Raw genomic sequence first — 23,873 nt, 5'->3', positions numbered from 1 at the left:
TCAAACGTGATGCGTAACACGAGAATTAACCTCATTGGTTCTTCAGAAGCTCAAACGTGATGTGTAACACGAGAATGAACCGCATTGGTTCTCGAGAAGCTCAAACGTGATGCGTAACACGAGAATGAACCTCATTGGTTCTTGCTGAAGCTCAAACGTGATGTGTAACACAAGAATGAACCGCATTGGTTCTCGAGAAGCTCAAACGTGATGCGTAACACGAGAATTAACCTCATTGGTTCTTGCTGAAGCTCAAACGTGATGCGTAACACGAGAATGAACCTCATTGGTTCTTCAGAAGCTCAAACGTGATGCGTAACTAGAGACTGAACCTCATTGGTTCTCGAGAAGCTCAAACGTGATGCGTAACACGAGAATTAACCTCATTGGTTCTTGCTGAAGCTCAAACGTGATGCGTAACACGAGAATGAACCTCATTGGTTCTTCAGAAGCTCAAACGTGATGCGTAACTAGAGACTGAACCTCATTGGTTCTCGAGAAGCTCAAACGTGATGCGTAACACGAGAATGAACCTCATTGGTTCTCGAGAAGCTCAAACGTGATGCGTAACACGAGAATTAACCTCATTGGTTCTTGCTGAAGCTCAAACGTGATGCGTAACACGAGAATTAACCTCATTGGTTCTTGCTGAAGCTCAAACGTGATGCGTAACACAAGAATGAACCGCATTGGTTCTTGCTGAAGCTCAAACGTGATGCGTAACACGAGAATGAACCTCATTGGTTCTTCAGAAGCTCAAACGTGATGCGTAACTAGAGACTGAACCTCATTGGTTCTTCAGAAGCTCAAACATGATGCGTAACACGAGACTGAACCTCATTGGTTCTTCAGAAGCTCAAACGTGATGCGTAACACGAGAATGAACCTCATTGGTTCTTCAGAAGCTCAAATGTGATGCGTAACACGAGAATGATCCTCATTGGTTCTCGCAATTCAAGCGAACATGCTTGAGCTTCCGTTTATCATAACAGATTTTTACATTGATGAATGTTTATACGTGAATAAAACCCTAAATTCAGTCTGTTCATCATAAAAAGCGAGTCTCGTCAGAAAATTTGGCCTAAAATTCATATGAATTCATTTTACAATCTCTTTATGAACTTTATGAAGCATCAAAGTGGTAGTTGCGTAGACTGTCAGTGGAGGGACAGAATGCTCTCAGATTTCATTAAATTTAATTTGTGTCCCGAAGATGAACGAAAGTCTTACGGGTTTGGAACAACACGAGGGAGAGTGATTAATGACAGATAGTTTGAGGGAACTATCCCGTTCAGCTTGTACTAGTTAGCGGTGTTTGCGAAGTGAAGTATCTAGACTCGTTTCGCTTGAGAAACCACACTAGCAAATCATCCAGAACACCCTGACAACCAAATAGCAATTTTGCACGAGCCCCACTCACATTTTCTTCAGAAAATCGAAAGATATAATCATCACGAGCTTTATTTATTTATGTCTATATGTGCTCATTTAGACAGGCATGTACAAACCAGCAGCTTTTACAGCAGTGGATTGGATTATGGGCGTCTGCAGATAGAGATAATTAATAAATATCCGGCTAAATGGAACCTAATTGCAACAGTCACACACACAGTCTTATTCACCCATAAATAAAGTGAATGTGCAGCCTACATACCATCTGCTCCAGTCTACATTATTCGGAGAGCATGTGGACGAGGCGAAACATTTAACCTTCAATGTGTTCACTCAAACACCATATGCTCAAGCGCCAATTTACAGTCTGAAATATCCAGAAATCTTTACATTCTCATCAGCCGAGTCAATTTTCTACAGTTCAACAGCACTTGAAGGAAAAGTCTAGGAAGAAAATACTTTCTTTTGTGCCTCACTGTCGTCATATCCCGTATGTGTATGCATGAACACACACACACACATACACACACACACACCGTTCTCAACAATATCATATCAGTCTGGTCGCACAAAGCAGGACAGAGGAGTCACATTACTGTAACACAACACCTGGACTAACCCTTAGGATTGGGAATCCAGAACCGGATCATTTCAAAAAGATACTAAGTACTTTACTTTTGGTTTTCTTTTGTAACACGCTGATGCAAACAAAATACCACAATAAGACATGCGATATAACTATCAGAGGCGAGTAGCATGTTATTTTCTGCCAGCCGTACATGTGAATCGACTCAATGTTTTAATTAATAACTCATTTTTCATGCTATATGTGTCATATGCTGCTTTGCAGACATTTCTCCACAATTGCATATACAATATATTTCTGATTTTGTTTATTGTTGTTATTCTTATAGGTAATACTGTACTATTGATATAAAAAAAATACATTTTTATTTTCAAATGTGCACAATAAGACCAAAAACATGCATTAAGAAAGAAGACATATTTGCGGTCAGTAAGATTAATATATTAATATATATATATATATATATATATATATATATATATATATATATATATAGATACACTTTTATTCAGCAAAGATGCATTGAATTGATCATAAGTGACAGTAAAAACATTTATATTGTTATTTCTGCTATTTCAAGAAAATTCTGTTCTTTTGAACTTGGCATTTACTACTGTTTTCAACATTTATAATAATCATAAATGTTACTTGAGCAGCAAATCATCATATTAGAGTGATTTCTGAAGGATCATGTGACACTGAAGACGGAAAATTCAGCTTTAATCACAGGAATAAATTACAGTTTACAATATATTCACATAGAAAACAGCTACTTTGAATCATAATAATATATCACAATTTTGACTGTATTTTTGGATTAAATAAATGCAGCCTTGGTGAGCAGAAGAGACTTCTATCAAAAGCATTAAGAAATCTGACCGAAGGTTTTTCGGTCTCGTCTTTTTGATTGACAGCTTGTGTTTGCTCAACTTTGGCATAATTTTTCATTAAACATAAGACTGTTCAGAGAGGCGTGGATTATAATGAGTCGACAGGAAGGATCAATAAATGAAAACAGAACCTGTCAGGTGTACTGTATATATTCATGCTGTGTCTTTGTCAATATCAAAAATACTGATATGATTCATATAACAACTATAAATAGTAAGATGATCCGATCATCGTGAAAAGGGGAATGACACAGTCTCGCTCTGTCATTGCACTTCATTTGAGCATTATGTGAATTCTGGGAAATCTCAGGTCATTATTACTGCACACTGGACTGGAAGAGAAACGCTCCGTGAATGTTAGAGACAGAACGAGAATCAGACTAATGATGAACACACAGGTCAGAGCGACAGACATGGAGACCAAGCTGCTTCGTGATGTGACATCAGCCAGATCTCCAGCTGAAATATATACATGATGTGCTTTTATGTGTCTTACAGCACAGCGCTCAGTGATAACTGCATACGGCGTGTGATTGCTGTAGAAATTGGGTTTATAAAGGATCATTAATTGCTGATCAAATCAAAAACTAGTGAGCTGACTACCTAAAGAGTATTTTAAAGGAGTAGTTCACTTTCAAAACAATTTTTGCTGATAATTTACTCACCCGGATGTCATCCAAGATATCCATGTCTTTCTTTCTTCAGTCGAAAAGAAATTAAGGTTTTTGAGGAAAACATTCCAGGATTTTTCTACACAGAATGGACTTCAATGGCAACCAACTATACCAATGTTCACAGAAAGTTCAAATGTCCGTCTCAATGCAGCTTCACAGTTTCGACACGATCCCAGTCTAGAAATAAGAGTCTTATCTAGCGAAACGATTGATCATTTTCTAAAAAAAAAAAAAAATATATATATATACACTTTTTAACCACAAATGCTCGTCATGTGCCATCTCTGAGATGCGCCACGTATTACTAGTGATGTAGTACTCGAGTCCGGTCTCGAGACCGATTTCTGCTTTCTCTGACTCGACTCGGACTTGTTCTTACAAAGACTCGGTCTTGACTCGGACTCGGCATAGGCGGTCTCGTCCCATCACTAGTCCACTAGAATACATACCACTAGAAAATTTTAATTGACTGTTCGCAAAGACCCGTCCCCCTTAGTTACTGTCACTATGTCCGACAAGCTACACCGTTCTCACGCCACACCATGTTCTCACGCAGTGAAAAATACATCGCGGAGCAGAGAGGAGACTGACAACACGCTGACAGACAGGACAGACCAGGTTACTTTTCGGTTACTTTTGATATTAAACATATTAAACAAAGTCTCGCCTTTCAAACTTGGTCATTTTTTAAAAGAAATTTAAACAATAAATACCGTTTTGTGGCTCTTAAATGTGTAGTGACAGATCGCTGTAGAGCATCAGTTAAAGCTGCTCGTGAACCGATCATCTCTTCCTTCTAGTTAATTTATAGCCTCAAATAAACATGAATGAACATCAGAAGCAATGTTGTTTTAACCACGGCGTCAGTACACTCCGTGTTTCAAGTTCAAATCCTCCCATGTTAACCAACGGACTCGGTCTCGACTCGGACTCGACCCTTCAAAGACTCGGTCTTGACTCGGACTCGACTGAATTTGAAAACCAACGGACTCGGTCTCGACTCGGACTCGACCCTTCAAAGACTCGGTCTTGACTCGGACTCGGCATAGGCGGTCTCATCCCCATCACTACGTATTACGTCATCACATTTGAAAGGTCACGAAAAAAATAAAAATAATAATAATAATAAATTAAAACAAAGATGTCGGACGATTTAAAAGTTGGAGGAGAAAATGAGATTCGCCCTCGTGAGTACACAGACAAATAACTTAGACAGAAGACGTGACGCGTGACCTTTCCAACGTGATGCTGCAATACATGGCGCATCTCAGAGATGGCACACGACGAGCATTTGTGGTTAAAAAGTATATATATATATATTTTTTTTTTTAGAAAATGATCAATCGTTTCGCTAGATAAGACCCTTATTTCTGGACTGGGATCGTGTCGAGACTTTGAAACTGCACTGAGACGGACATTTGAACCTTCTGTGAACATTGGGATAGTTGGTTGCCATTGAAGTCCATTCTGTGTAGAAAAATCCTGGAATGTTTTCCTCAAAAACCTTCATTTCTTTTCGACTGAAGAAAGAAAGACATGGATATCTTGGATGACATCGGGGAGAATAAATTATCAGCAAACATTTTTTTGAAAGTGAACTAATCCTTTAAGGCAGTGTTGTTTTAGGATCACTGATATACTATTATAGTTTTGGTTTTGAATTCGAGAAGGTAAGTAACAACATTATGCTTCTTAGACGAAGTCAAAAATTCACTGATGCGCTCAGCAGACTTCGACTCTTTACAGTTTTATCTGCCATCTCAACAACATTTCAGGTCAAGTCAGCAGTCTGACAATACAAATGTCACTTTAGCAATGTCGTCTCAGACACAAGCACACTGTTTAACAGCAGAGGATCGCATAAAGCCTCAGTTATCATGTATTCAATTGATCAAAAGTGATGTTTATAATGTTACAAAAAATTATATTTCAAATAAATGCTGTCCTATTCATCAAAGAAACCTGCAAAATAAAATGTATTAATCATAAATCATCATATTAGAGTGATTTCTGAAGGATCATGTGACACTGAAGACTGGAGTAATGATGCTGAACATTCAGCTTTAATCACAGGAATACAACCTATTTTACATCATAATAATATATCACAATTTTGAATGTATTTATGATCAAATAAATGCAGCCATGGTGAGCATAAGAGACTTCTATTGCATATAATTTATATATGATTCATATTCAAAACTATCTTCCGATAACGCAATCTAAAGTTGTTCACTAGTTCATTTCATTTGTTTAGCATTCTGTGCTGAAAATGATGGTGATATTAATGACATTTGAAAGGAAAAATGCCAAGTTTTCTCATGAAATGATTCACCAAGATCACAGAGGCTTCATGAAATCCTTCGAAAATGAAGTTTCGTTGGAAAATGTTGATCTTTTCCTTCTGATCTTAATCTGAAAGAGCAACTAATGGCTAATGTGTTGCGTGGGGTATTAAGAAAAATAGAACAAAATGAATAAACAAAGCACACAAGATATAAGCAGTTATGCTTTAAACACTTTCACTATATACACACATGATATCAAGGATGATATCAAAGGACTTGACTCACGGCACAGATGAAGGATATCAGAGGACTTGGCAACACCAGCGACTTGAATAAACACTCGGACGCATTTGTTAACAGTTCTGTGTCAGAGAAATATTCCAAACAGACTGATGGGCTGAGTCTCATGAAAGCACACGTCTAACACATAATTCAGCCCTAAAATTAAAAGAAAGAAGCAAGAAATCACATTTTGCATAAAGCAAATAAAGCCTATATAAAGAATTTTTGCATTGTAATATTGTTCTCATGATAACTGAACACATTTTCCCCCAAACGATCTTTATTGTAATGCATCCAGATGTTTTGCTTTTGAATTCTCATGATGCTCAGAAATGAAAAATTATTTAAATCCGCATAAATTGCATTTTTGCAAAATGCGTTTTTCCCTTAAAATGTAAAAGCATTATAATAAATTCTCCCACAATGCATGTGACCGGTGGACCACAGGGGAAAAACAATGCCGAATGCAAATAATAAAATGCAACTAATATTGCATTACAGTAATTAGAGTTTGAGGGTAAATGTCCTTAATTGCCATGAAAATAATGTCGTGCAATGCAAAAAAAAATCCTAATGGTCTTCAAATTGGCTTTATTGTCTTTATGCAAAACATAAATGGCGTGGAGAAATATGACCTGGACATGTTCTGGGGGGGTTTAATGAGATTCAGCCAGTGATCAGAGACTTTGTGAGAGAATGTGAGTTTTGCTGTGGCATCAAATCCGGCCGTCCAGCGATCTCTCTCGCCTTTTGTTTTCTGACAGACTCTCTGCTTGCTCAGCAATCGACTATAGAAATATTTTGGCAGGCTCGTGCTTTGTTTTCATTTCACAAAAGATGTGTGGTGGTTGCGGGGCGAGGGGGCAGGGCGAACGGGCCATCGCACTCTCTCTCTCTCTCTCTCTCTCTCTCTCTCTTTCAATCTAAACAGCAGGAGGAAGTTGTAAATCATAGTAATGTACTCAGCCGTAATTCGGACCAGCAGGGAGAGCAGCACACACACACACACACACGCACACACACACACACACACACATGCAATTCTCCTCCATACGGCTGGAGTTTACAGTCGACACAAAGACGCTTTAATCAGAGCAAACGAGCCAATGACACCAGATCCCCAAATCACAGTCAGTCACAGTACAGCGCAAACTCAATCTCAGATACACATGAAACACAGACCTCACTTATCATACACTGGACTTGCACTGGGATCTTGATCTTTTCACTATATATATACATATTTTATCCATTCAATCTAGACTATTTTAGAGTTGGCCAATCAGAACAGAGTCAATTTGCATATAAAGGTACAGGCATGTTCTGTACAGCATGATGCATGATGTCAATTACCACAGAAAATAATTACAGTACAGTGATGCACTTAGAAAGTCTATGGAGCAAGACAAAGTTTTTAAAGCCGTAACGTGAGTCTAGTTTTTGATAAGAGCTTGCATTAATTATTCAGTTCATAAAATGTGCTATCTGTGCACTGAAGTTCATCTGAAGTTTCAAATCATCCCTTCAGGAGTATGACTTCTGTTCTAGACAAAACTATAAAACTGTATAGTGGATAGTTACATTACTGTGTCCTTGCACATATCATGAATCGTTGACTAACATTATAAGTTAGTCAAACTATAATAGAATATAAAATAAATAGTAGACTGCATGACTCTGGATAAATTTAGAATTAAATTTTTAGTTTATTTTTTCAAACACGATTCTGAACAGACAACTAAAATGTTAATTGCTGCAGTCTAATGAATCTGAATAAATTATGTTTAAAAAAATGGCATGAATGAATGATTCAATGACTCGCTCATAAATACTTCACTCGTTTCATTACAGGATGAATCAGCGTTTTTAAACAAATCTCTTTAATAAATGATTCAATGACTCACTCATTAAGACTTCACTTGTTTTATTACTGGATGAATCAGCGTTTTTTAACGAATCTCTTGAATGAATGATTCAATGACTCGCTCATTAAGACTTCACTCGTTTCATTACTGGATGAATCAGCGTTTTTAAACAAATCTCTTTAATAAATGATTCAATGACTCACTCATTAAGACTTCACTTGTTTTATTACTGGATGAATCAGCGTTTTTTAACGAATCTCTTGAATGAATGATTCAATGACTCGCTCATTAAGACTTCACTCGTTTCATTACTGGATGAATCAGCGTTTTTAAACAAATCTCTTTAATAAATGATTCAATGACTCACTCATTAAGACTTCACTTGTTTTATTACTGGATGAATCAGCGTTTTTTAACGAATCTCTTGAATGAATGATTCAATGACTCGCTCATTAAGACTTCACTCGTTTCATTACTGGATGAATCAGCGTTTTTAAACAAATCTCTTTAATAAATGATTCAATGACTCACTCATTAAGACTTCACTTGTTTTATTACTGGATGAATCAGAGTTTTTTAATGAATCTCTTGAATGAATGATTCAATGACTCGCTCATTAAGACTTCACTTGTTTCATTACTGAATGAATCAGCGTTTTTGAACGAATCTCTTGAATGAATGATTCAATGACTCGCTCATTAAGACTTCACTTGTTTCATTACTGAATGAATCAGCGTTTTTGAACGAATCTCTTGAATGAATGATTCAATGACTCGCTCATTAAGACTTCACTTGTTTCATTACTGGATGAATCAGCATTTTTGAACGAATCTTTTTAATGAATGATTCAATGATTCGCTCATAAATACTTAACTCGTTTCATTACTGGATGATTCAGTGTTTTTGAACAAATATCTTGAATGATTCAATGACTCGTTCATAAATAACTCGTTTCATTACTGGATGAATCAGTGTTTTTGAACAAATATCTTGAATGATTCAATGACAAAATCTCTTGAATGAATGATTCAATGACTCGCTCATAAATACTTAACTCGTTTCATTACAGGATGAATCAGCGTTTTTGAACGAATCTCTTGAATGAATGATTCAATGACTCGCTCATTAAGACTTCACTTGTTTCATTACTGGATGAATCAGCATTTTTGAACAAATCTTTTTAATGAATGATTCAATGATTCGCTCATAAATACTTCACTCGTTTCATTACTGGATGAATCAGCGTTTTTGAACAAATCTCTTTAATGAAGCTCTAATAAATAGTACAATAGTATATAAATGATACCAAAATAATAACCAGCAGGGCAGATAAAACATGTGAAAGACTCAAAGATAGTTAAACTAGTCGTTCTGTAAACATCTACAGTTCTCTGGTTAGTTTTGCTCTGATTCTTGGCCCTGACAGTTCAGTTTTGGATCAGTATACATGTAAACTGTCTTCACGAAGCCCTCGTCACCCTCAGTAACAGAATCCCTCTTCTTCTGACGTCTCAGATCAGCAGCCAAATGCTCCTCTGGAAGAGTTTTCTCAGTCTTTCTCTAATCACAGGCTTGCTTGGCAACCAAAGCTCCGGGAAGCAATCAATAAAACCTTGTTACTCTAATTGTGAGATTATAATCTCGACCGCGACGTCTTCTGCATACTCAAACGGCGAGTCCATTAGAGACATTTCCCAGCTACTTTCTTCAGCCAAGAATGCAAATGCAAAGACTAACATTTACGCTGCGCTATCACATTGAGATGAACTTCAGCTGATAAAGGATGAGTAAATTGACACAGTGCTGGAGGACGGCTTAGCATGCTAATCAGAAGCAGCGCTTTCAAACTGAGATCACGTTTAAAGGGATAGTTCACCCAAAAATGGGAATTCTGTCGTTATTCACTCACCCTCACGTCAGTCTGAACCAGTGTGTCTGAACCAGTTATTTATTTCATACAAATTGTGCACTATATTTATAAGTGTCAGGAATATATATATATATATATAATTTTTTTTGAAAGAAGTCTGTAATGCTCACTTTTAGTCAGATTTCTAAATTAAAAAACATTGTCAGATTTCTTAATGCTTTTGATAGAAGTCTCTTCTGCTCACCAAGGCTGCATTTAATCAAAAAATACAGTAAAAATTGTGATATATTATTATGATTCAAAATAACTGTTTTCTATGTGAATATATAGTAAAGTGTAATTTATTCCTGTGATCAAAGCTGAATGTTCAGCATCATTACTCCAGTCTTCAGTGTCACATGATCCTTCAGAAATCATTCTAATATGATGATTTGATGATCAAGAAACATTTTCAGGATTCTTTGATGAATAGAATGTTCAGAATGCATTTGAAATAGAATCATTTGTAACATTATAAATGTCTTTACTGTCACTTTTGATCTATTTAATACGACATGAGCGTAAATAAAAAGAGAGAGAGGTTTAATTTTCGGGTGAAATATTCCTACTCTCACATGTAAATTGAGCAGAAAACGTCACGCAGAACAGAAGAAGCATTGATGTTTTCTCTTTGTAATCAATTCTCTCGCTGTATCTCTCTCTCTCTCTCTCATTCTCAGCTTCATTCAGCTCTCTCCTGTCTCTCTCTCTCTCTCTCTCTCTCTCTCGTTTTTTCGCTCTTGTTGAGCCACTATCGATCGGTCGAGTTGGCTGGAGGTCAACCCTCGGCGGACTACACACTCTTTTGTTGGCGGCGGTTACCGTGGCGATCCTCGGTGACCCTGAACACACACAGGGCTCGTTAGGGGCCAAACGGAGACGAACTCTCCCCTACAATCAGACGGGGTCAAAGGTCGCAGGAGGACAGCTCAGTCAACGTGAATGTGAAGACTCCTGGGAAGGACACGGCGCCTGATCCGAGACCCAAACGAGTGTGTGAGTGTGTGATGGACTGGCCTTGTGTGTGGCCGTTCGGGATCAGGCCTGTTTCCATGACAGTCGTTTTCAATGGAAACCTTTTCAAATGGAATCAGTTTCAAAGTAACAACGGAATAAAAAAAAAAGAGAGATCAAACAGCCTCTCCTGATCTTCACATGTACAGTGGGATCTGAGAGCTTTTTGCATAATTGAATACACTTTTTGTCATTATGGATTACATTGTCAGATTAATGAACAAAACCTGACGATCATGTTCTCCAATAGCATCTTGAGCTTCAATGGAAGAAGAAAATCCGACACAGAGTCACATGATCAATATCAATATGTCAACATATGACCAATTAAAACTAAGTAAATGAGTGTCAATGATCATAATAATGCAGAATCATTTATAATGTGTTGTATATATTTATACGGTAACACTTATAAGGTCTCATTTGTTAACGTTAGTTCATGCATTAAATAAACTAACATTAACTACATGAAACCTGATTGTAAAGTGTTACCATTTATACTTATAAAACCTTTATATTTCTATAATATTTTATATTCCTCAAAACCATGCATTTCTAGATTTAAATGGTTTAAACTCATTTACTTACATTTGATTAATCACATAAAAAATATTACATAATTTGCATAAATTATGTATTACATACATAACAAATAATGCAGCCATTTATGTTTATAATTTATAGTATGTATTTATACTTATAAGACCTTATCATATTTATATTTATATAATCTTTAGGGATAAATTAACTTATTACTTACATTTAATTAGTCGCAAAAAAACTATTACATAATTTACATTATTTATGCATTACATACAAGCAGTCATTTAATCTATATAATTTATACTATGTATTTACACTTATATGACATAATATTTATATTTCTGTATTTTTTTCCTAGTGATAAATAAACTCATCATTTACATTTGATTAGTCAAAATCAAATTATTATTAAAAGGATTATTTAAAACCTTACAATAGTTGTATTTCTATAATATTTGTATTATATTTGTTGTATATTTAATATATTCATTTTATATCAGAATGTTTCTTTATTTTCGTTTAAATAAATAAAAAAATCTGCTCTCAAACTTTTGAACCCAGTTGACTCTTCGCAAAGACACGTAAACTGATAATCTCTTTACTACTAGTTATAGCACGAAATAAACATAATTGAATATCAAAAGGGTTTGTTATTTCCACCGCGGAAAGACGTCAATACGCACCATTTTTCAAGTTGAAGTCTACAGACGTTAATCTACTAACTTTGTTTTGTCATTGCGCTATGATTGGTCAGATCGTCTGTCAATCAAACTCCCAGCGAATGGTGAATTGCATAGACACAAACACACATAAACAAATAGCACTAGGATGCTGTGAATTACAGACTCTGAAATACATTACAGAAGTAAAACATGCTGTGAAACATGCCAGTTTATTAAACCATTTTAATTTAATAATATAACAATTAAAAAAGAAGACACAAATATAATAATAAAAACAGTGAATGTCAAGATGATGTGTTTTCATATGCAAGATAATTAGTTCAATCTTGTCAAGCTGTTTTTTGCATAACTATTTCTCTTCCTGAGCATCACTGTCGTTTGAAGAGCCAAAAATAGACAATCTATATTTATATACGTATATAATAAAAATCTCTCATGGAAATCCACAAGGATTTAATTTAAGATCAGAGATCATTCAATAACTTTTGTTTAAAAAAAAAAAAAGAAAAGACTCTTAATGGCCAATGAGATGGAAATAAGAGAGACGCTGTTAATAAAGCAGAAAGACGTTCTCAGCTAGTTGGGGTTGTTTGTCTGGCTTTGGTCTGCGTGTGTGTGTGTGTGTGTGTGTGTGTGTGTGTAACATTACAGCGTTAAAGGCAAAAATCAGTCTGAACTGCCTGAATCTGGTCAAGCGAAGAAGATCCGCAGACAGATGTCAAATAAGAGTCTCAGAGTAAACAAACCAAGACAAAAGAAGAGAGTGGAGGAGCTTTATCAGATCCTCTTCATGTTTATCCCACAGAACTACCAATATACAGTGTGCAGAATATATTCACTATGATTTGGCCATTAATATTCCTAAAGAGCATGTCATTAGACTAGTTTCACGTTTGTTCCTGGTCTCATGAGTATATCCGGATCCTCGAGATGTTAATATCGTTGGTCTCTAAGCCACACGAAAATCCAAAATATACTGAACAAAAAGCCATTTCCTATGTTATTTGGTTGAAAACACTGGAAAAGATGAACATAAGGAACTAAGAAAGCTGTAAATCCAGGCTTTCAAACACCAGGTTTGAGGGATTTGAATCTCACCTGACTCGGGGAGAGGAACTCTTGGTTGTTCTCACTCATGTACATGTTGTCACCATCAAACTGCGGGCAGATAGAGAGAAGAAGATTAAAGTTTGATTGGTCAGACAGCTGAGATAAAGGAAAATGATTTGCATATCAGACAGAACGTGGAAAAAAAGGGAAAGAACAATTCCATCAAAACCGTCAGAGAGAGACAGAGAGAGAGAAAGAGTGTGTTTCCTAACTAGACAGCATTATAGGGCATGTTCTGCTTCTTTTGGTGAAATTCTAATGCAGCATTGCAAACATTGTAATATTCATTTGCAATTCTAGATCTGAGCTTTAATGAGAATGCTGCATTTATAACACCTCGTCCTAACCAGACATGACACGACTGTAACATGCGATGAAAAGGCATCTTTTTATGCGTGTTAATCAGAGTTTTTGTCCTAACCAGCCGCGATGGCGATATGCAACAATCCTATTTTAGAAACGGTTTATATTTCTGCAATGTCGCGGCTGGAACAACAACATACAAATTATGATAATGATAATCTCAGGTACCGATTATGTGCTTTTTTTAATGTTAAAAGCATCTAATGTGAGTTTGAATATAATTTTGAATTATCTTATAGCCGTACTGAAAGCGAAAATGGATCATTTACCTCAGAACTACTGTAAGGAAGAAATAAATTAAAGGAACTCAATGTGAACAAACAAGTGTATTTTATGACAGTATTTTATGTTCAGTAACTCGGTATGTATTTTTAATAATGTTAAAATGGTGTATTATTTATGAATTTGATTATGAACACTGAGAGTGCAGTGCACTTGCAGAGAGACTCCGCCCACATGATCACCTGATTGGCTGTGATTAGGGATTGATTTGGTTGTGAGTGCAGTGCACTTGCAGAGAGACTCTGCCCACACGCTCTTCTGATTGGCTGTGATTTTGGATTGATTTGGTAGCGAGTGCAGTGCACTTGCAGAGAAACTCCGCCCACATGATCACCTGATTGGCTGTGATTAGGGATTGATTTAGTTGTGAGTGCAGTGCACTTGCAGAGAGACTTCACCCACACTCTCTTCTGATTGGCTGTTATTTTGGATTGATTTGGTTGTGAGTGCAGTGCACTTGCAGAGAGACTCCACCCACACTCTCTTCTGATTGGCTGTTATTTTGGATTGATTTGGTTGTGAGTGCAGTGCACTTGCAGAGAGACTCCACCCACACTCTCTTCTGATTGGCTGTGATTAGGGATTGATTTGGTTGAGAGTGCAGTGACTTGCAGAGACTCCACCCACATGATCACCTGATTGGCTGTTATTTTGGATTGATTTGGTTGTGAGTGCAGTGCACTTGCAGAGAGACTCCGCCCACACGCTCTTCTGATTGGCTGTGATTAGGGATTGATTTTGTGGAGTCTCGTATTCACGTCACATCTGGTGTAGACAGACAAATGTTTTGTCGCTGGAATCTTATGGATTCGCATCTGGTTAGCACACGGTGTAAGAAGGCAAAATATCAGCCATCATATTGGATTTTAACCACCATTGGTTAATAATATTGGCCATGATATTGGTTATGGGCAACCATAGACTTATAAAATCAGCTTTCACAGATTCATAAAATCTACATATGCACACACACACAACGCATTGCACGATTGCATTGCAAGATTAATAAATGAAGTTTTATGTAACAAAGTTCGGGAGGAGCATGTTCAGGTAATCATCCAATCAACACAAGAAGAAGCCAGTATAAATAAAGCCTTCCTTTACCTCCTGTCTCATGACTAATTTCTCAGCATCCCGCCACCACCCCATCACCTCACATTCAGCTGGGTCTGCTCATAGATACCTATGATCTATACATTTATAGGGGGGAGTGCTCTGGGGTCGGGCCGAATTCCGAACAGCAAGCCAAATACGCATTATAATATTACATCAGATTTCATTAACATGTGAACTCGTGAATTAAAGATCACATTGTTATCTTAGCAAGTAGTCAAACTCTACCTGAATCAAATCTCTTATACACTTCCTCATATGCTCATATTTCATTTGCAAACTACTTTTCCTACTGTCAGACAGAACAGGTGAAAACGAGACCCGTCCTGAAATCATGTAACGGTGTGAAAGGAAGGATATGACAGCTCGAAACAGAGAATTTAAGAAGCGACCACAATTGCCCTGCAGCTTGTGTCCTCAGATTGAAAGGTTGAGAACAAACACGTCGCTCCTGCCCTGGTGAATCTGAGGTGAATTACTCAGAACTTATGTTTAAATGCATGCTAAGATGCAGGACGAGCAAACGCTGTCAGAAAAGAGAAGGACCACATGGAGCATCTCAAATCAGCTGTCAAATATAAGAGGAGGGAGAAAAACGTACAATATGAGAAGTATATATTATAAAAAGGCTAATCTGAGGAGTGCAGAAATAATTATTTTTAATCAAAGAAACTTAAGAAATAAAGGACTCAATTAACTCGCTAATCGTTTCTTTCATTCTTTTAATTTACGTCTTAAATTCTTCATAATCACTCGTTAGACAAAACCAAATTGGAAAAAACAATATTTAGACAACAGTTATGAGACAAACAAGCCAAAACAAAAAAATAGTTACGCAAACAGGCAGTGCGTCATTGTGGTGTTTGCTGAAACCACACAAATCAATATGACAGCAGAAACTCAACGGCCAGCTCTGGAAAGGAGATAGCATGTACCATACGCACAATATATCAAGCAGTTTCAGAAGTCTGATAGTGTTTGTTTCATATCAGTCTTCATAGATGTACATGATCATATCAGCACTACACAACATTTGCAGATTGGTGCATCCCTACTGAATTAACAAAAGCCCCACTTTAACATCATGAGAGTGTTTTTGTGACAGTGTTTCACGTCATGCATTGCATGCGACGGTAAACGCAGGAGAGAAATGTAACGCTATAGAATCCGAGAGTTTCTCTCTTTCTTTCTGGGCTTCCTCATCCATCTCTCTCTCCTCACAGAGAAATGCGATATTACACTGCCGTCCAACATCACACATAATGACAAACCCGTCAAACAGCTGATGGGGGTCGTAGAGCACTTCTAATGTGAACACCCCCCACCCCCACACGCATATGAGTGTGAGTGTGTGTGTGTGTGTGTGTGTGTGTGTGCGCTAAACATTCATCATGCATTCATATATTCTATACAGCAAACTGCAGCATCAATAATACAGCATTGTAGCATCCCATTGCACACACACACACACACACACACACTACTAAAGGCAGCACTGATAGTTTTGTTTATCGTCGTCTTCTAGAAATGCACTATGATATCTGCCCCCCCGTCTTCTAATTACAATGCAAATATATCCAAATGCACTATAGACAGTTTTTACAAATTACACCCTTTCACACTGTGTGTGTGTGTGTGTGTGTGTGTGTGTGTGTGTGTGTGTGTGTGTGTGTGTGTGTGTGTGTGTGTGTGTGTGTGTGTGTGTGTGTGTGTGTGTGTGTGTGTGTGTGTGTGAGAGAGAGAGAGTATGGGGGTGGTGTTTTTGCATAACTGAGCCGTTTGAAGAACCAAAAATAGACATTACAATCTATATTTATATACGTATATATATTAAAAATCTCTCATGAAAATCCATGAGGATTTAATTTAAGATCAGAGATCATTCAATAACTTTTGTTTAAAAAAAAAAAGACTCACACTTAATGGCCATTGAGATGGAAATAAGATTGTTAATAAAGCAGAAAGACATTCTCAGCTAGTTGGGGTTGTTTGTCTGGCTTTGGTCTGCGTGTGTGTGTGTGTGTGAGAGTGTGTGTGTGCGCGTGTGTGTGTGTGTGTGTGTGTGTGTGTGTGTGTGTGTGTGTGTGTGTGTGTGTGTGTGTGTGTGTGTGCGTGTGTGTGTGAGAGAGAGAGAGTGTGGAGGTGGTGTGAAGTTATAATGGAAGATTAAAAGATTTCCCCCTTATCTGCAGACTTTATTACATTCAGACACGTGTGCACAGAAATATATACACACTAGCATTCAAAAGTTTGGGGTCAGTGAGATTTTATATTTTTTTTTGAAAGAAATGAATACTTTCAAGGATGCATTAAAGCGATCAAAAGTGACAGTAAAGGCAATTATAATGTTACAAAAGATTATTTCAAATAAATGTTGTTCTTTTGGAACTGTGTCTTCTTTGTTTCCACAAAGATATGAAGCAGCGCAACTGTTTTCAACTGATAATATTCAGAAATGTTTCTTGATCATCAAATCATCATATTAGAATGATTTCTGAAGGATCATGTGACACTGAAGACTGGAGAAAATCCACCTTTACGTCACAGGAATAAATTATATTTTAAAATATGTTCTAATAGAAAACAGAGATTTTGAACTGTAATAATATTTCACAATTTTACAGAATTTTACGGTATTTTTTATCGAATATATGCAGCCTTCATGAGCATGAAACAGCTTTCAATCTGGTATCAATCATGGTATATTTTCATTCAAGAGACACACCACATTCAGTATGTATGTATAAAGCGTTTGTCAGCCGTCTTTAACTCTATTAATACAGCTCATACAGAATTATATCACACTCTTCCGTTCAAAGCCAGTTCCTGTAGAAAGAGCCATGACCACAAACACAGATGAACATCAGCAAACACCTGCGTGTGGATAGAGCTCAAAACATACTGAGATATATACAGTATATATATATTAGGGCTGTCAAAAGATTAATCGCGATTAATCGCATCCAAAATAAAAGTTTGTTTTTAATAATATATGTGTGTGTACTGTGTATAATTATTTTGTATATATAAATACACACACATGCATGTATATATTTAAGAAATATTTGCATACATATACTGTATATATTTATATAGTTTATATTATATATAAATATAATTTTTTTATATATATAAATAACACATTTTTCTTAAATATATACATGCATGTGTGTGTATTTATATATACAAATTTAACTATACACATAACACACACATATATTATTAAAAACAAACTTTTATTTTGGATGCGATTAATCGCGATTAATCTTTTGACAGCCCTAATATATATATATAGATAGATAGATATATAGATATATATCATCAGCAAACACCTGCGTGTGGATAGAGCTCAAAACATACTAAGATATATACAGTATATATATATATATATAGATAGATAGATATATATCATCAGCAAACACCTGCGTGTGGATAGAGCTCAAAACATACTAAGATATATACAGTATATATATATATATATAGATAGATAGATATATATCATCAGCAAACACCTGCGTGTGGATAGAGTTCACAACATACTGAAAAAATATATATATATACACACACATGTGTTTCCCAAATAATATCTGCTCTGCATAAATACAGATGTTTAGGGTTTTCTATTGAAGCAGTGATGAAAAGTCTCGCATGTGTTTCATTACCAGCAACTTCATCCTTATTATCATTATACTGTAAAATAGTTTTATTTTTTGTGTTCTAATTGCATTTTGTTTCTTCTTATTCATACTGTGTATTGACTCTGTATTGTCTCGTACCGTATTGTGTATTATTCTTACTAGCTATTGTCTCTTATAGTCTATTCTCTTATATTTAGTGTTTCTTACGAGCCTCTTCTTTCCTGAGAGGAACGGACAAAATAAGGCTTTCATTGTATTAAAGTGCAGATGACAATTAAGATCTTTTGCATCTATCTAATTGCATACACAATAAACAATGCAAACATAAGTATGCTTGTTACATGACTAGGTTCACACAGAATGGGATAAAATAAGGAGTCAAGAAAGCGATTGTGATTGATTTCACGTCTGGATATAGAAGGTCAAGCGCATTGCATTGTGGGATACAGTATCTCACGCAGTGTGTTCTTTTGTATACTGCACGTTTTGACAAATGTCATCCAATACATGCGAAACATTAGCATAGTGTGCTCGCTATACATCCTACAGGAGGAGCGTGACTATATTATTCCAGTCCTGCTCTCTCTCGGCACGTCTGCCACACCAGGCTTTGCTATTACCCGTCTAATTGCACATTCGGCAGTGACAAGAGCTCATTAGTGCTTAATTACACACGTGTTATTTAGTACAAACATCTCCATTTGGGCCCCTTTTGCCGTGTAATTGTTCTGCGGGGACGGCCGTGGAGATGGAGGGCACTTCGAGTGATTCGTGCCGAGTACGGGAGGCTGGAAGTAGGTCATGTGCCATAGCAATAAACAAGGAACACTGCAATAAAATAATATAGTCACACACACACACACACACACACACACACACACACACACAAATGCACTCATGCCGAAGCCAGTAATATCCAAAGCTCATGTAATATTTACTGTGCACTAATAGATGGCAGAGAGAAAGAGACTGTTTTGCATCTGAATTTCAGAGAAAGCTGCAGACCACATGAACACCACTGGGCTCTGTGTGAGTTTGTTTGCATTATAGAAATCTGAGATCGACTGATGCATATGGTACAATAGCTCCAAAAGTATGAGAACACAATGAAAATCTGGGATTTTGTTCATTTGAAGAGGATCGTGACATTTTTATTATTATTGTTTAAATATGTTCCTTGAGGTTCACTTATAATGTTAATAAAGTTTTTTGCATACAAATCTCTCTCTCTCTCTCTCTCTCTCTCTCTCTCTCTCTCTCTCTCTCTCTCTATATATATATATATATGCAAAAAAGAAAAGTCAGTTTTTAAGGCGCGGCTCCTTTAAGGCTGTCGGTAAACAGACACTGCTGTGATTGGCTAATATCACTGCATAGGAAACAGTGTCAACACACACTCGCTGTTTGAAAACATGATCCATATAAAACCGTCATTCACAGACAGAGCATTATGTAATCATTTACTTGTGTTTGTGGTGCACCTGCTGTTGGGCTGCACGATTATGACAAAAATCATAATTGTCGATTATTCCCTTGAATTTGTAATTGTGATTATAAATTACGATTAGCACAATTTACATTGAATGGTGTTTTGAATAGCTTTATGCCACTGTTTGAAGCCACTGCATGCATATTGTTATATCAAAATAAACCAGCAGAAAACTCTCTTCCTGAAAAACTTTTTTTTTGGTTTTCTATAGCATTAAGCCTCAAATGTCAAATATATATATATATTTCAAGAAACCAAATCAAAGTCAATATATGCATGGTATTATAATGTTATATTAAAACAAAAAAATTCAAACAATGGGGGAAAAACCCCTTAAGATAAGCTGTAGAGAGAACAACAACACATCTTAAGCACACAGAATAATGTAAGTGAACTTTTTTTTTGTAACTGCGCCTTTAAACGATTTTAATTGCGATTACAAATTGGATTAATTGTGCAGCCCTAACATGCTGTCAGATTCAATACAGTCACGGCTTCTTCTGTCAACTGAAGTTTCTTTGTAAACTGTGCCTCGCTGACTCCGGAACGCCATTAAAATAAACCATCCGCTTGTTTCCGATGCTGGGATCCTTCTACAGAGACTCAAACCAACTGTGTCAAAGCAAACGTTCTTCTCGACAGACTCCAGTCCATCAGAAACTGAGCGCGCATCAGGTGTAGACAGTGTCAGTCATTATAATGGCTCTATCTGCTTTTGACGCGACGCTCACGTCCAGATATCAGCTGTTCAGTGACCGAACACTAGTGGGCGGGGCCTATGGTGTGGTGATGAATAACTATTGGTCGATGTCTTGCTCTGGAGGAAGGCATATGCAAATGTATTTGCACGTGTGACGTCACAGATCCCGCAATATCCAAACAAGCCGTTTATGGAGCTTGATTAAATAAATGCTTTGTTTATGAGGATGATTTTAGCTCAGAAACTTGCAGGATGTTTTAATGGTACAAAGACCTCATTGATTTCTCATGGCATGACCACGGTAAGCCCGGAAATTAAGTTTTAGGACTTTGGAAAATATATAATAATGTAAGGTTTTAGAAGTATAAATATATACTACACTGTAAAAAAAAAAAAAAAAAAAAATTCAACTTAAAAGCTTGAGTTCAGTTGCTAATTAAATTATTTAAGTATAATCAAGTTAAGTCATTTCAAAATAAGGAATATTAAACTGATTTTTGCAACATAAGGTGACCTTTGAGTCAAATCTCATATTATAAAAGTTGAAATTGCTTAAATTATTTTGTTAAGTTCAAGTAATGTAAAAACATTTTGTTATGACTAATTGATCATGTCTTTTTTTTTACAGTTAAATATTCAATATTAAAAAGATTCTGGAGTATTTCTGACTATCTTATAGAAACAGAAGTATTGCAAGGTTTTTAAATATTAAAAGATGCTGCATTATTGTGACCAATGATTCTCATTTACTTACGTTATCATGTGACTCTTTGTACAAACAGTCAGATTTTCTTTTTCCATTGAAGCTCGAGATGCTCATCTCAAATCTCTCAGATCATCAGCGTTTGTTCATAAAGCAACAGCGTATTTTGAGACATTTTTGAATGCGTGTCTATTTTTGAGACTCAAATTACAAGATATAATCTGTAGTGAAACATTTATATTCAACTCTCAGAAATGCAAAATAGAAGCATTTTCACATGCAGCCTTGAACTTTTGAAGTTTTTAAACATGATGCAATAATGCAATAAGCATTGCAAAGAGGAGTTAAACCATGGTAAAATCACTTTAAATGCACAAATGTGAGTGTCTTTGAGCTTTAAAAAATGACGGCGACAGTAATATGATAATAAAGTTAATTAAATAGTTAAAACCACTATTAATAATCATCAGGAAATCATTCTCGCCACAAATATAACAGTTCATTAGTCTGACTGTACTAAGCCACAAAGAAACTTCACGAAGAATAAAAACGCAGCTCATCCAATCAGAAATCTGATTTTAAATGCAAATTATAAATGATTCCGGATGCTGATTGGTAAATACAGTTAAACACACACAACAGTGACGTGAAACAGCATGACCTCGCACCCGAGTGCTTAATTAATCGGCTAAATTCACAATGCAATTTAACTCAGTTCACCAGAGTCCAATTCACATTGCTTCTGACCTTTTATTTGGTCTCAGTTACTGTAATCTGGCAACCCGTGCGCTCGTCCAGGCCAACTTGGACCCGACAACTCAAACAATCCAGCTGTTGCCAGAACAGCGCTCCGGATCCGAGAGAACAGCCGAGGTAATGACGGGAGCTACCGGTGCTCGTCTCCTCTCCAGAGAATGAATAATATTCTGGCAGTGCCGAATCTAATAGGCGCTCTCTCTTAGATATTCAGCTGAGAATGGCACTTATGAAATATTAATATCATACAAAAAATATGGCAACTCCAGCGCACTCCATCTCTCAAACTCCAGCGTAATTGACTATGCAAGTCTCTCCAAATCAGGCGGAGGAGGAAAGAAAGGAAAAACAGAATGCAGGAATGTGTCAGAGTCTCACAAATGAGGAGGAATTAAATGTACAGATGTGACATATGAACGATGGTCTGATGATTACACAGACGCACACGAGCAGAACCCAATTAAACATCGCGCGTCACGCGACGCCAAACCACGCTAAATTACGATAATTGGACGTGTTTACACATTCAAATAAATTAAAGCATTAATATCAAACACTTGAATCGCAAATGGACCACGACGGGAATGCATTCAGATAATGTGAATGTGAAGTGTTAAAACCTCCTCGACCAATTTAACATGTAAACAACCCAATAAACAGACATGTGTATCAGTGCAGAAGTGTGTGAGATTGAGCCACGCCTCCATGTTCCCTGATTGGCCAATCATATACGAGTCTTCAAGTGCCACAACAAACTCGCCAGCTCCAGCTGTGACTGTTATTGTGTGTTTCATTCTTATTTACAGCTCAAGAATCACATATTTACACCGGATCACGTCCTAAACACACACACACGCGCGCGGAACAAAACTCAATAGCTTTCTTCAAAAAAAGGCCTGTTTTAGGACTGAGAGTTCATATACAAACACCTTTATGACTTACAGCACGTCTTTATACAGTAATTGATCAAAAAATAATAACGAATCATACATTTTCTGTTTTAATATACTTTAAAGTGTCATTTATATCCTGTGTTCAAAGCTGTATTTTCAGCATCATTACTCCAGTCTTCAGTGTCACATGATCCTTCAGAAATCATTCTAATATGATGATTTATTACGCTTATATTTTTTATAACCTGTGATACTTTTTTCAGGATTCATTGATGAATAAAAAAGAACAGCATTTATTTAAAATAGAAATATTGTGTAACAATTTGCACTACCTTTCAAAAGTCTAAAGATAGTAAAGATATACATTTTTAGAAAAGATTTCTATTTTGAATATTGTTAGAATATGATATTTTTGGTTAATATGTTTCGCCTGCACATGCGGCGTTAGTTACATCAGCGGTTTTTAATAAAAATAAAAACAAAATAACATACACTAATGAATCATGCACAATAAAATGAGAGATATATTAAGAGTAGTGTGTGTGTAATCCGGGTCCAATCAGATTTCACGTTGTCTTTATATAATAAAAGTGGGTGTTTGGTTTTTAATAGCTGTTATGCATTGATTGTTTAACATTTAACTTACAGATGAAATGCCACCAACTCATAATGAGATCTCGTTAATATCTCAATTGCCTAA

The 23,873-nt window shown here is 36.4% G+C and overlaps 2 protein-coding genes across 9 annotated transcripts in view; both read right to left on the bottom strand.

Annotated features, from left to right (window-relative positions):
- Positions 1-23,873, bottom strand: part of kif5ab (kinesin family member 5A, b) — a 581,587-nt gene that overhangs the window by 118,453 nt on the left and 439,261 nt on the right. The gene's annotated exons all lie outside the window — the stretch shown is intronic.
- tox2 (TOX high mobility group box family member 2) overlaps positions 1-23,873 on the bottom strand; it is a 139,684-nt gene that overhangs the window by 57,373 nt on the left and 58,438 nt on the right. For all 8 annotated transcript variants that reach the window (XM_079883539.1, XM_079883537.1, XM_079883540.1 and 5 more), the window contains one exon: positions 13,225-13,284. In XM_079883539.1, coding sequence (XP_079739665.1) covers positions 13,225-13,284 — 60 coding nt within the window. The remainder of the gene's footprint in view (positions 1-13,224; positions 13,285-23,873) is intronic.

This window comes from Squalius cephalus (assembly GCF_949319135.1).
Source record: "Squalius cephalus genome assembly, chromosome: 10".
Taxonomy (NCBI): Eukaryota; Metazoa; Chordata; class Actinopteri; order Cypriniformes; family Leuciscidae; genus Squalius; species Squalius cephalus.
This window is presented reverse-complemented; position numbering and strand designations above follow the sequence as displayed.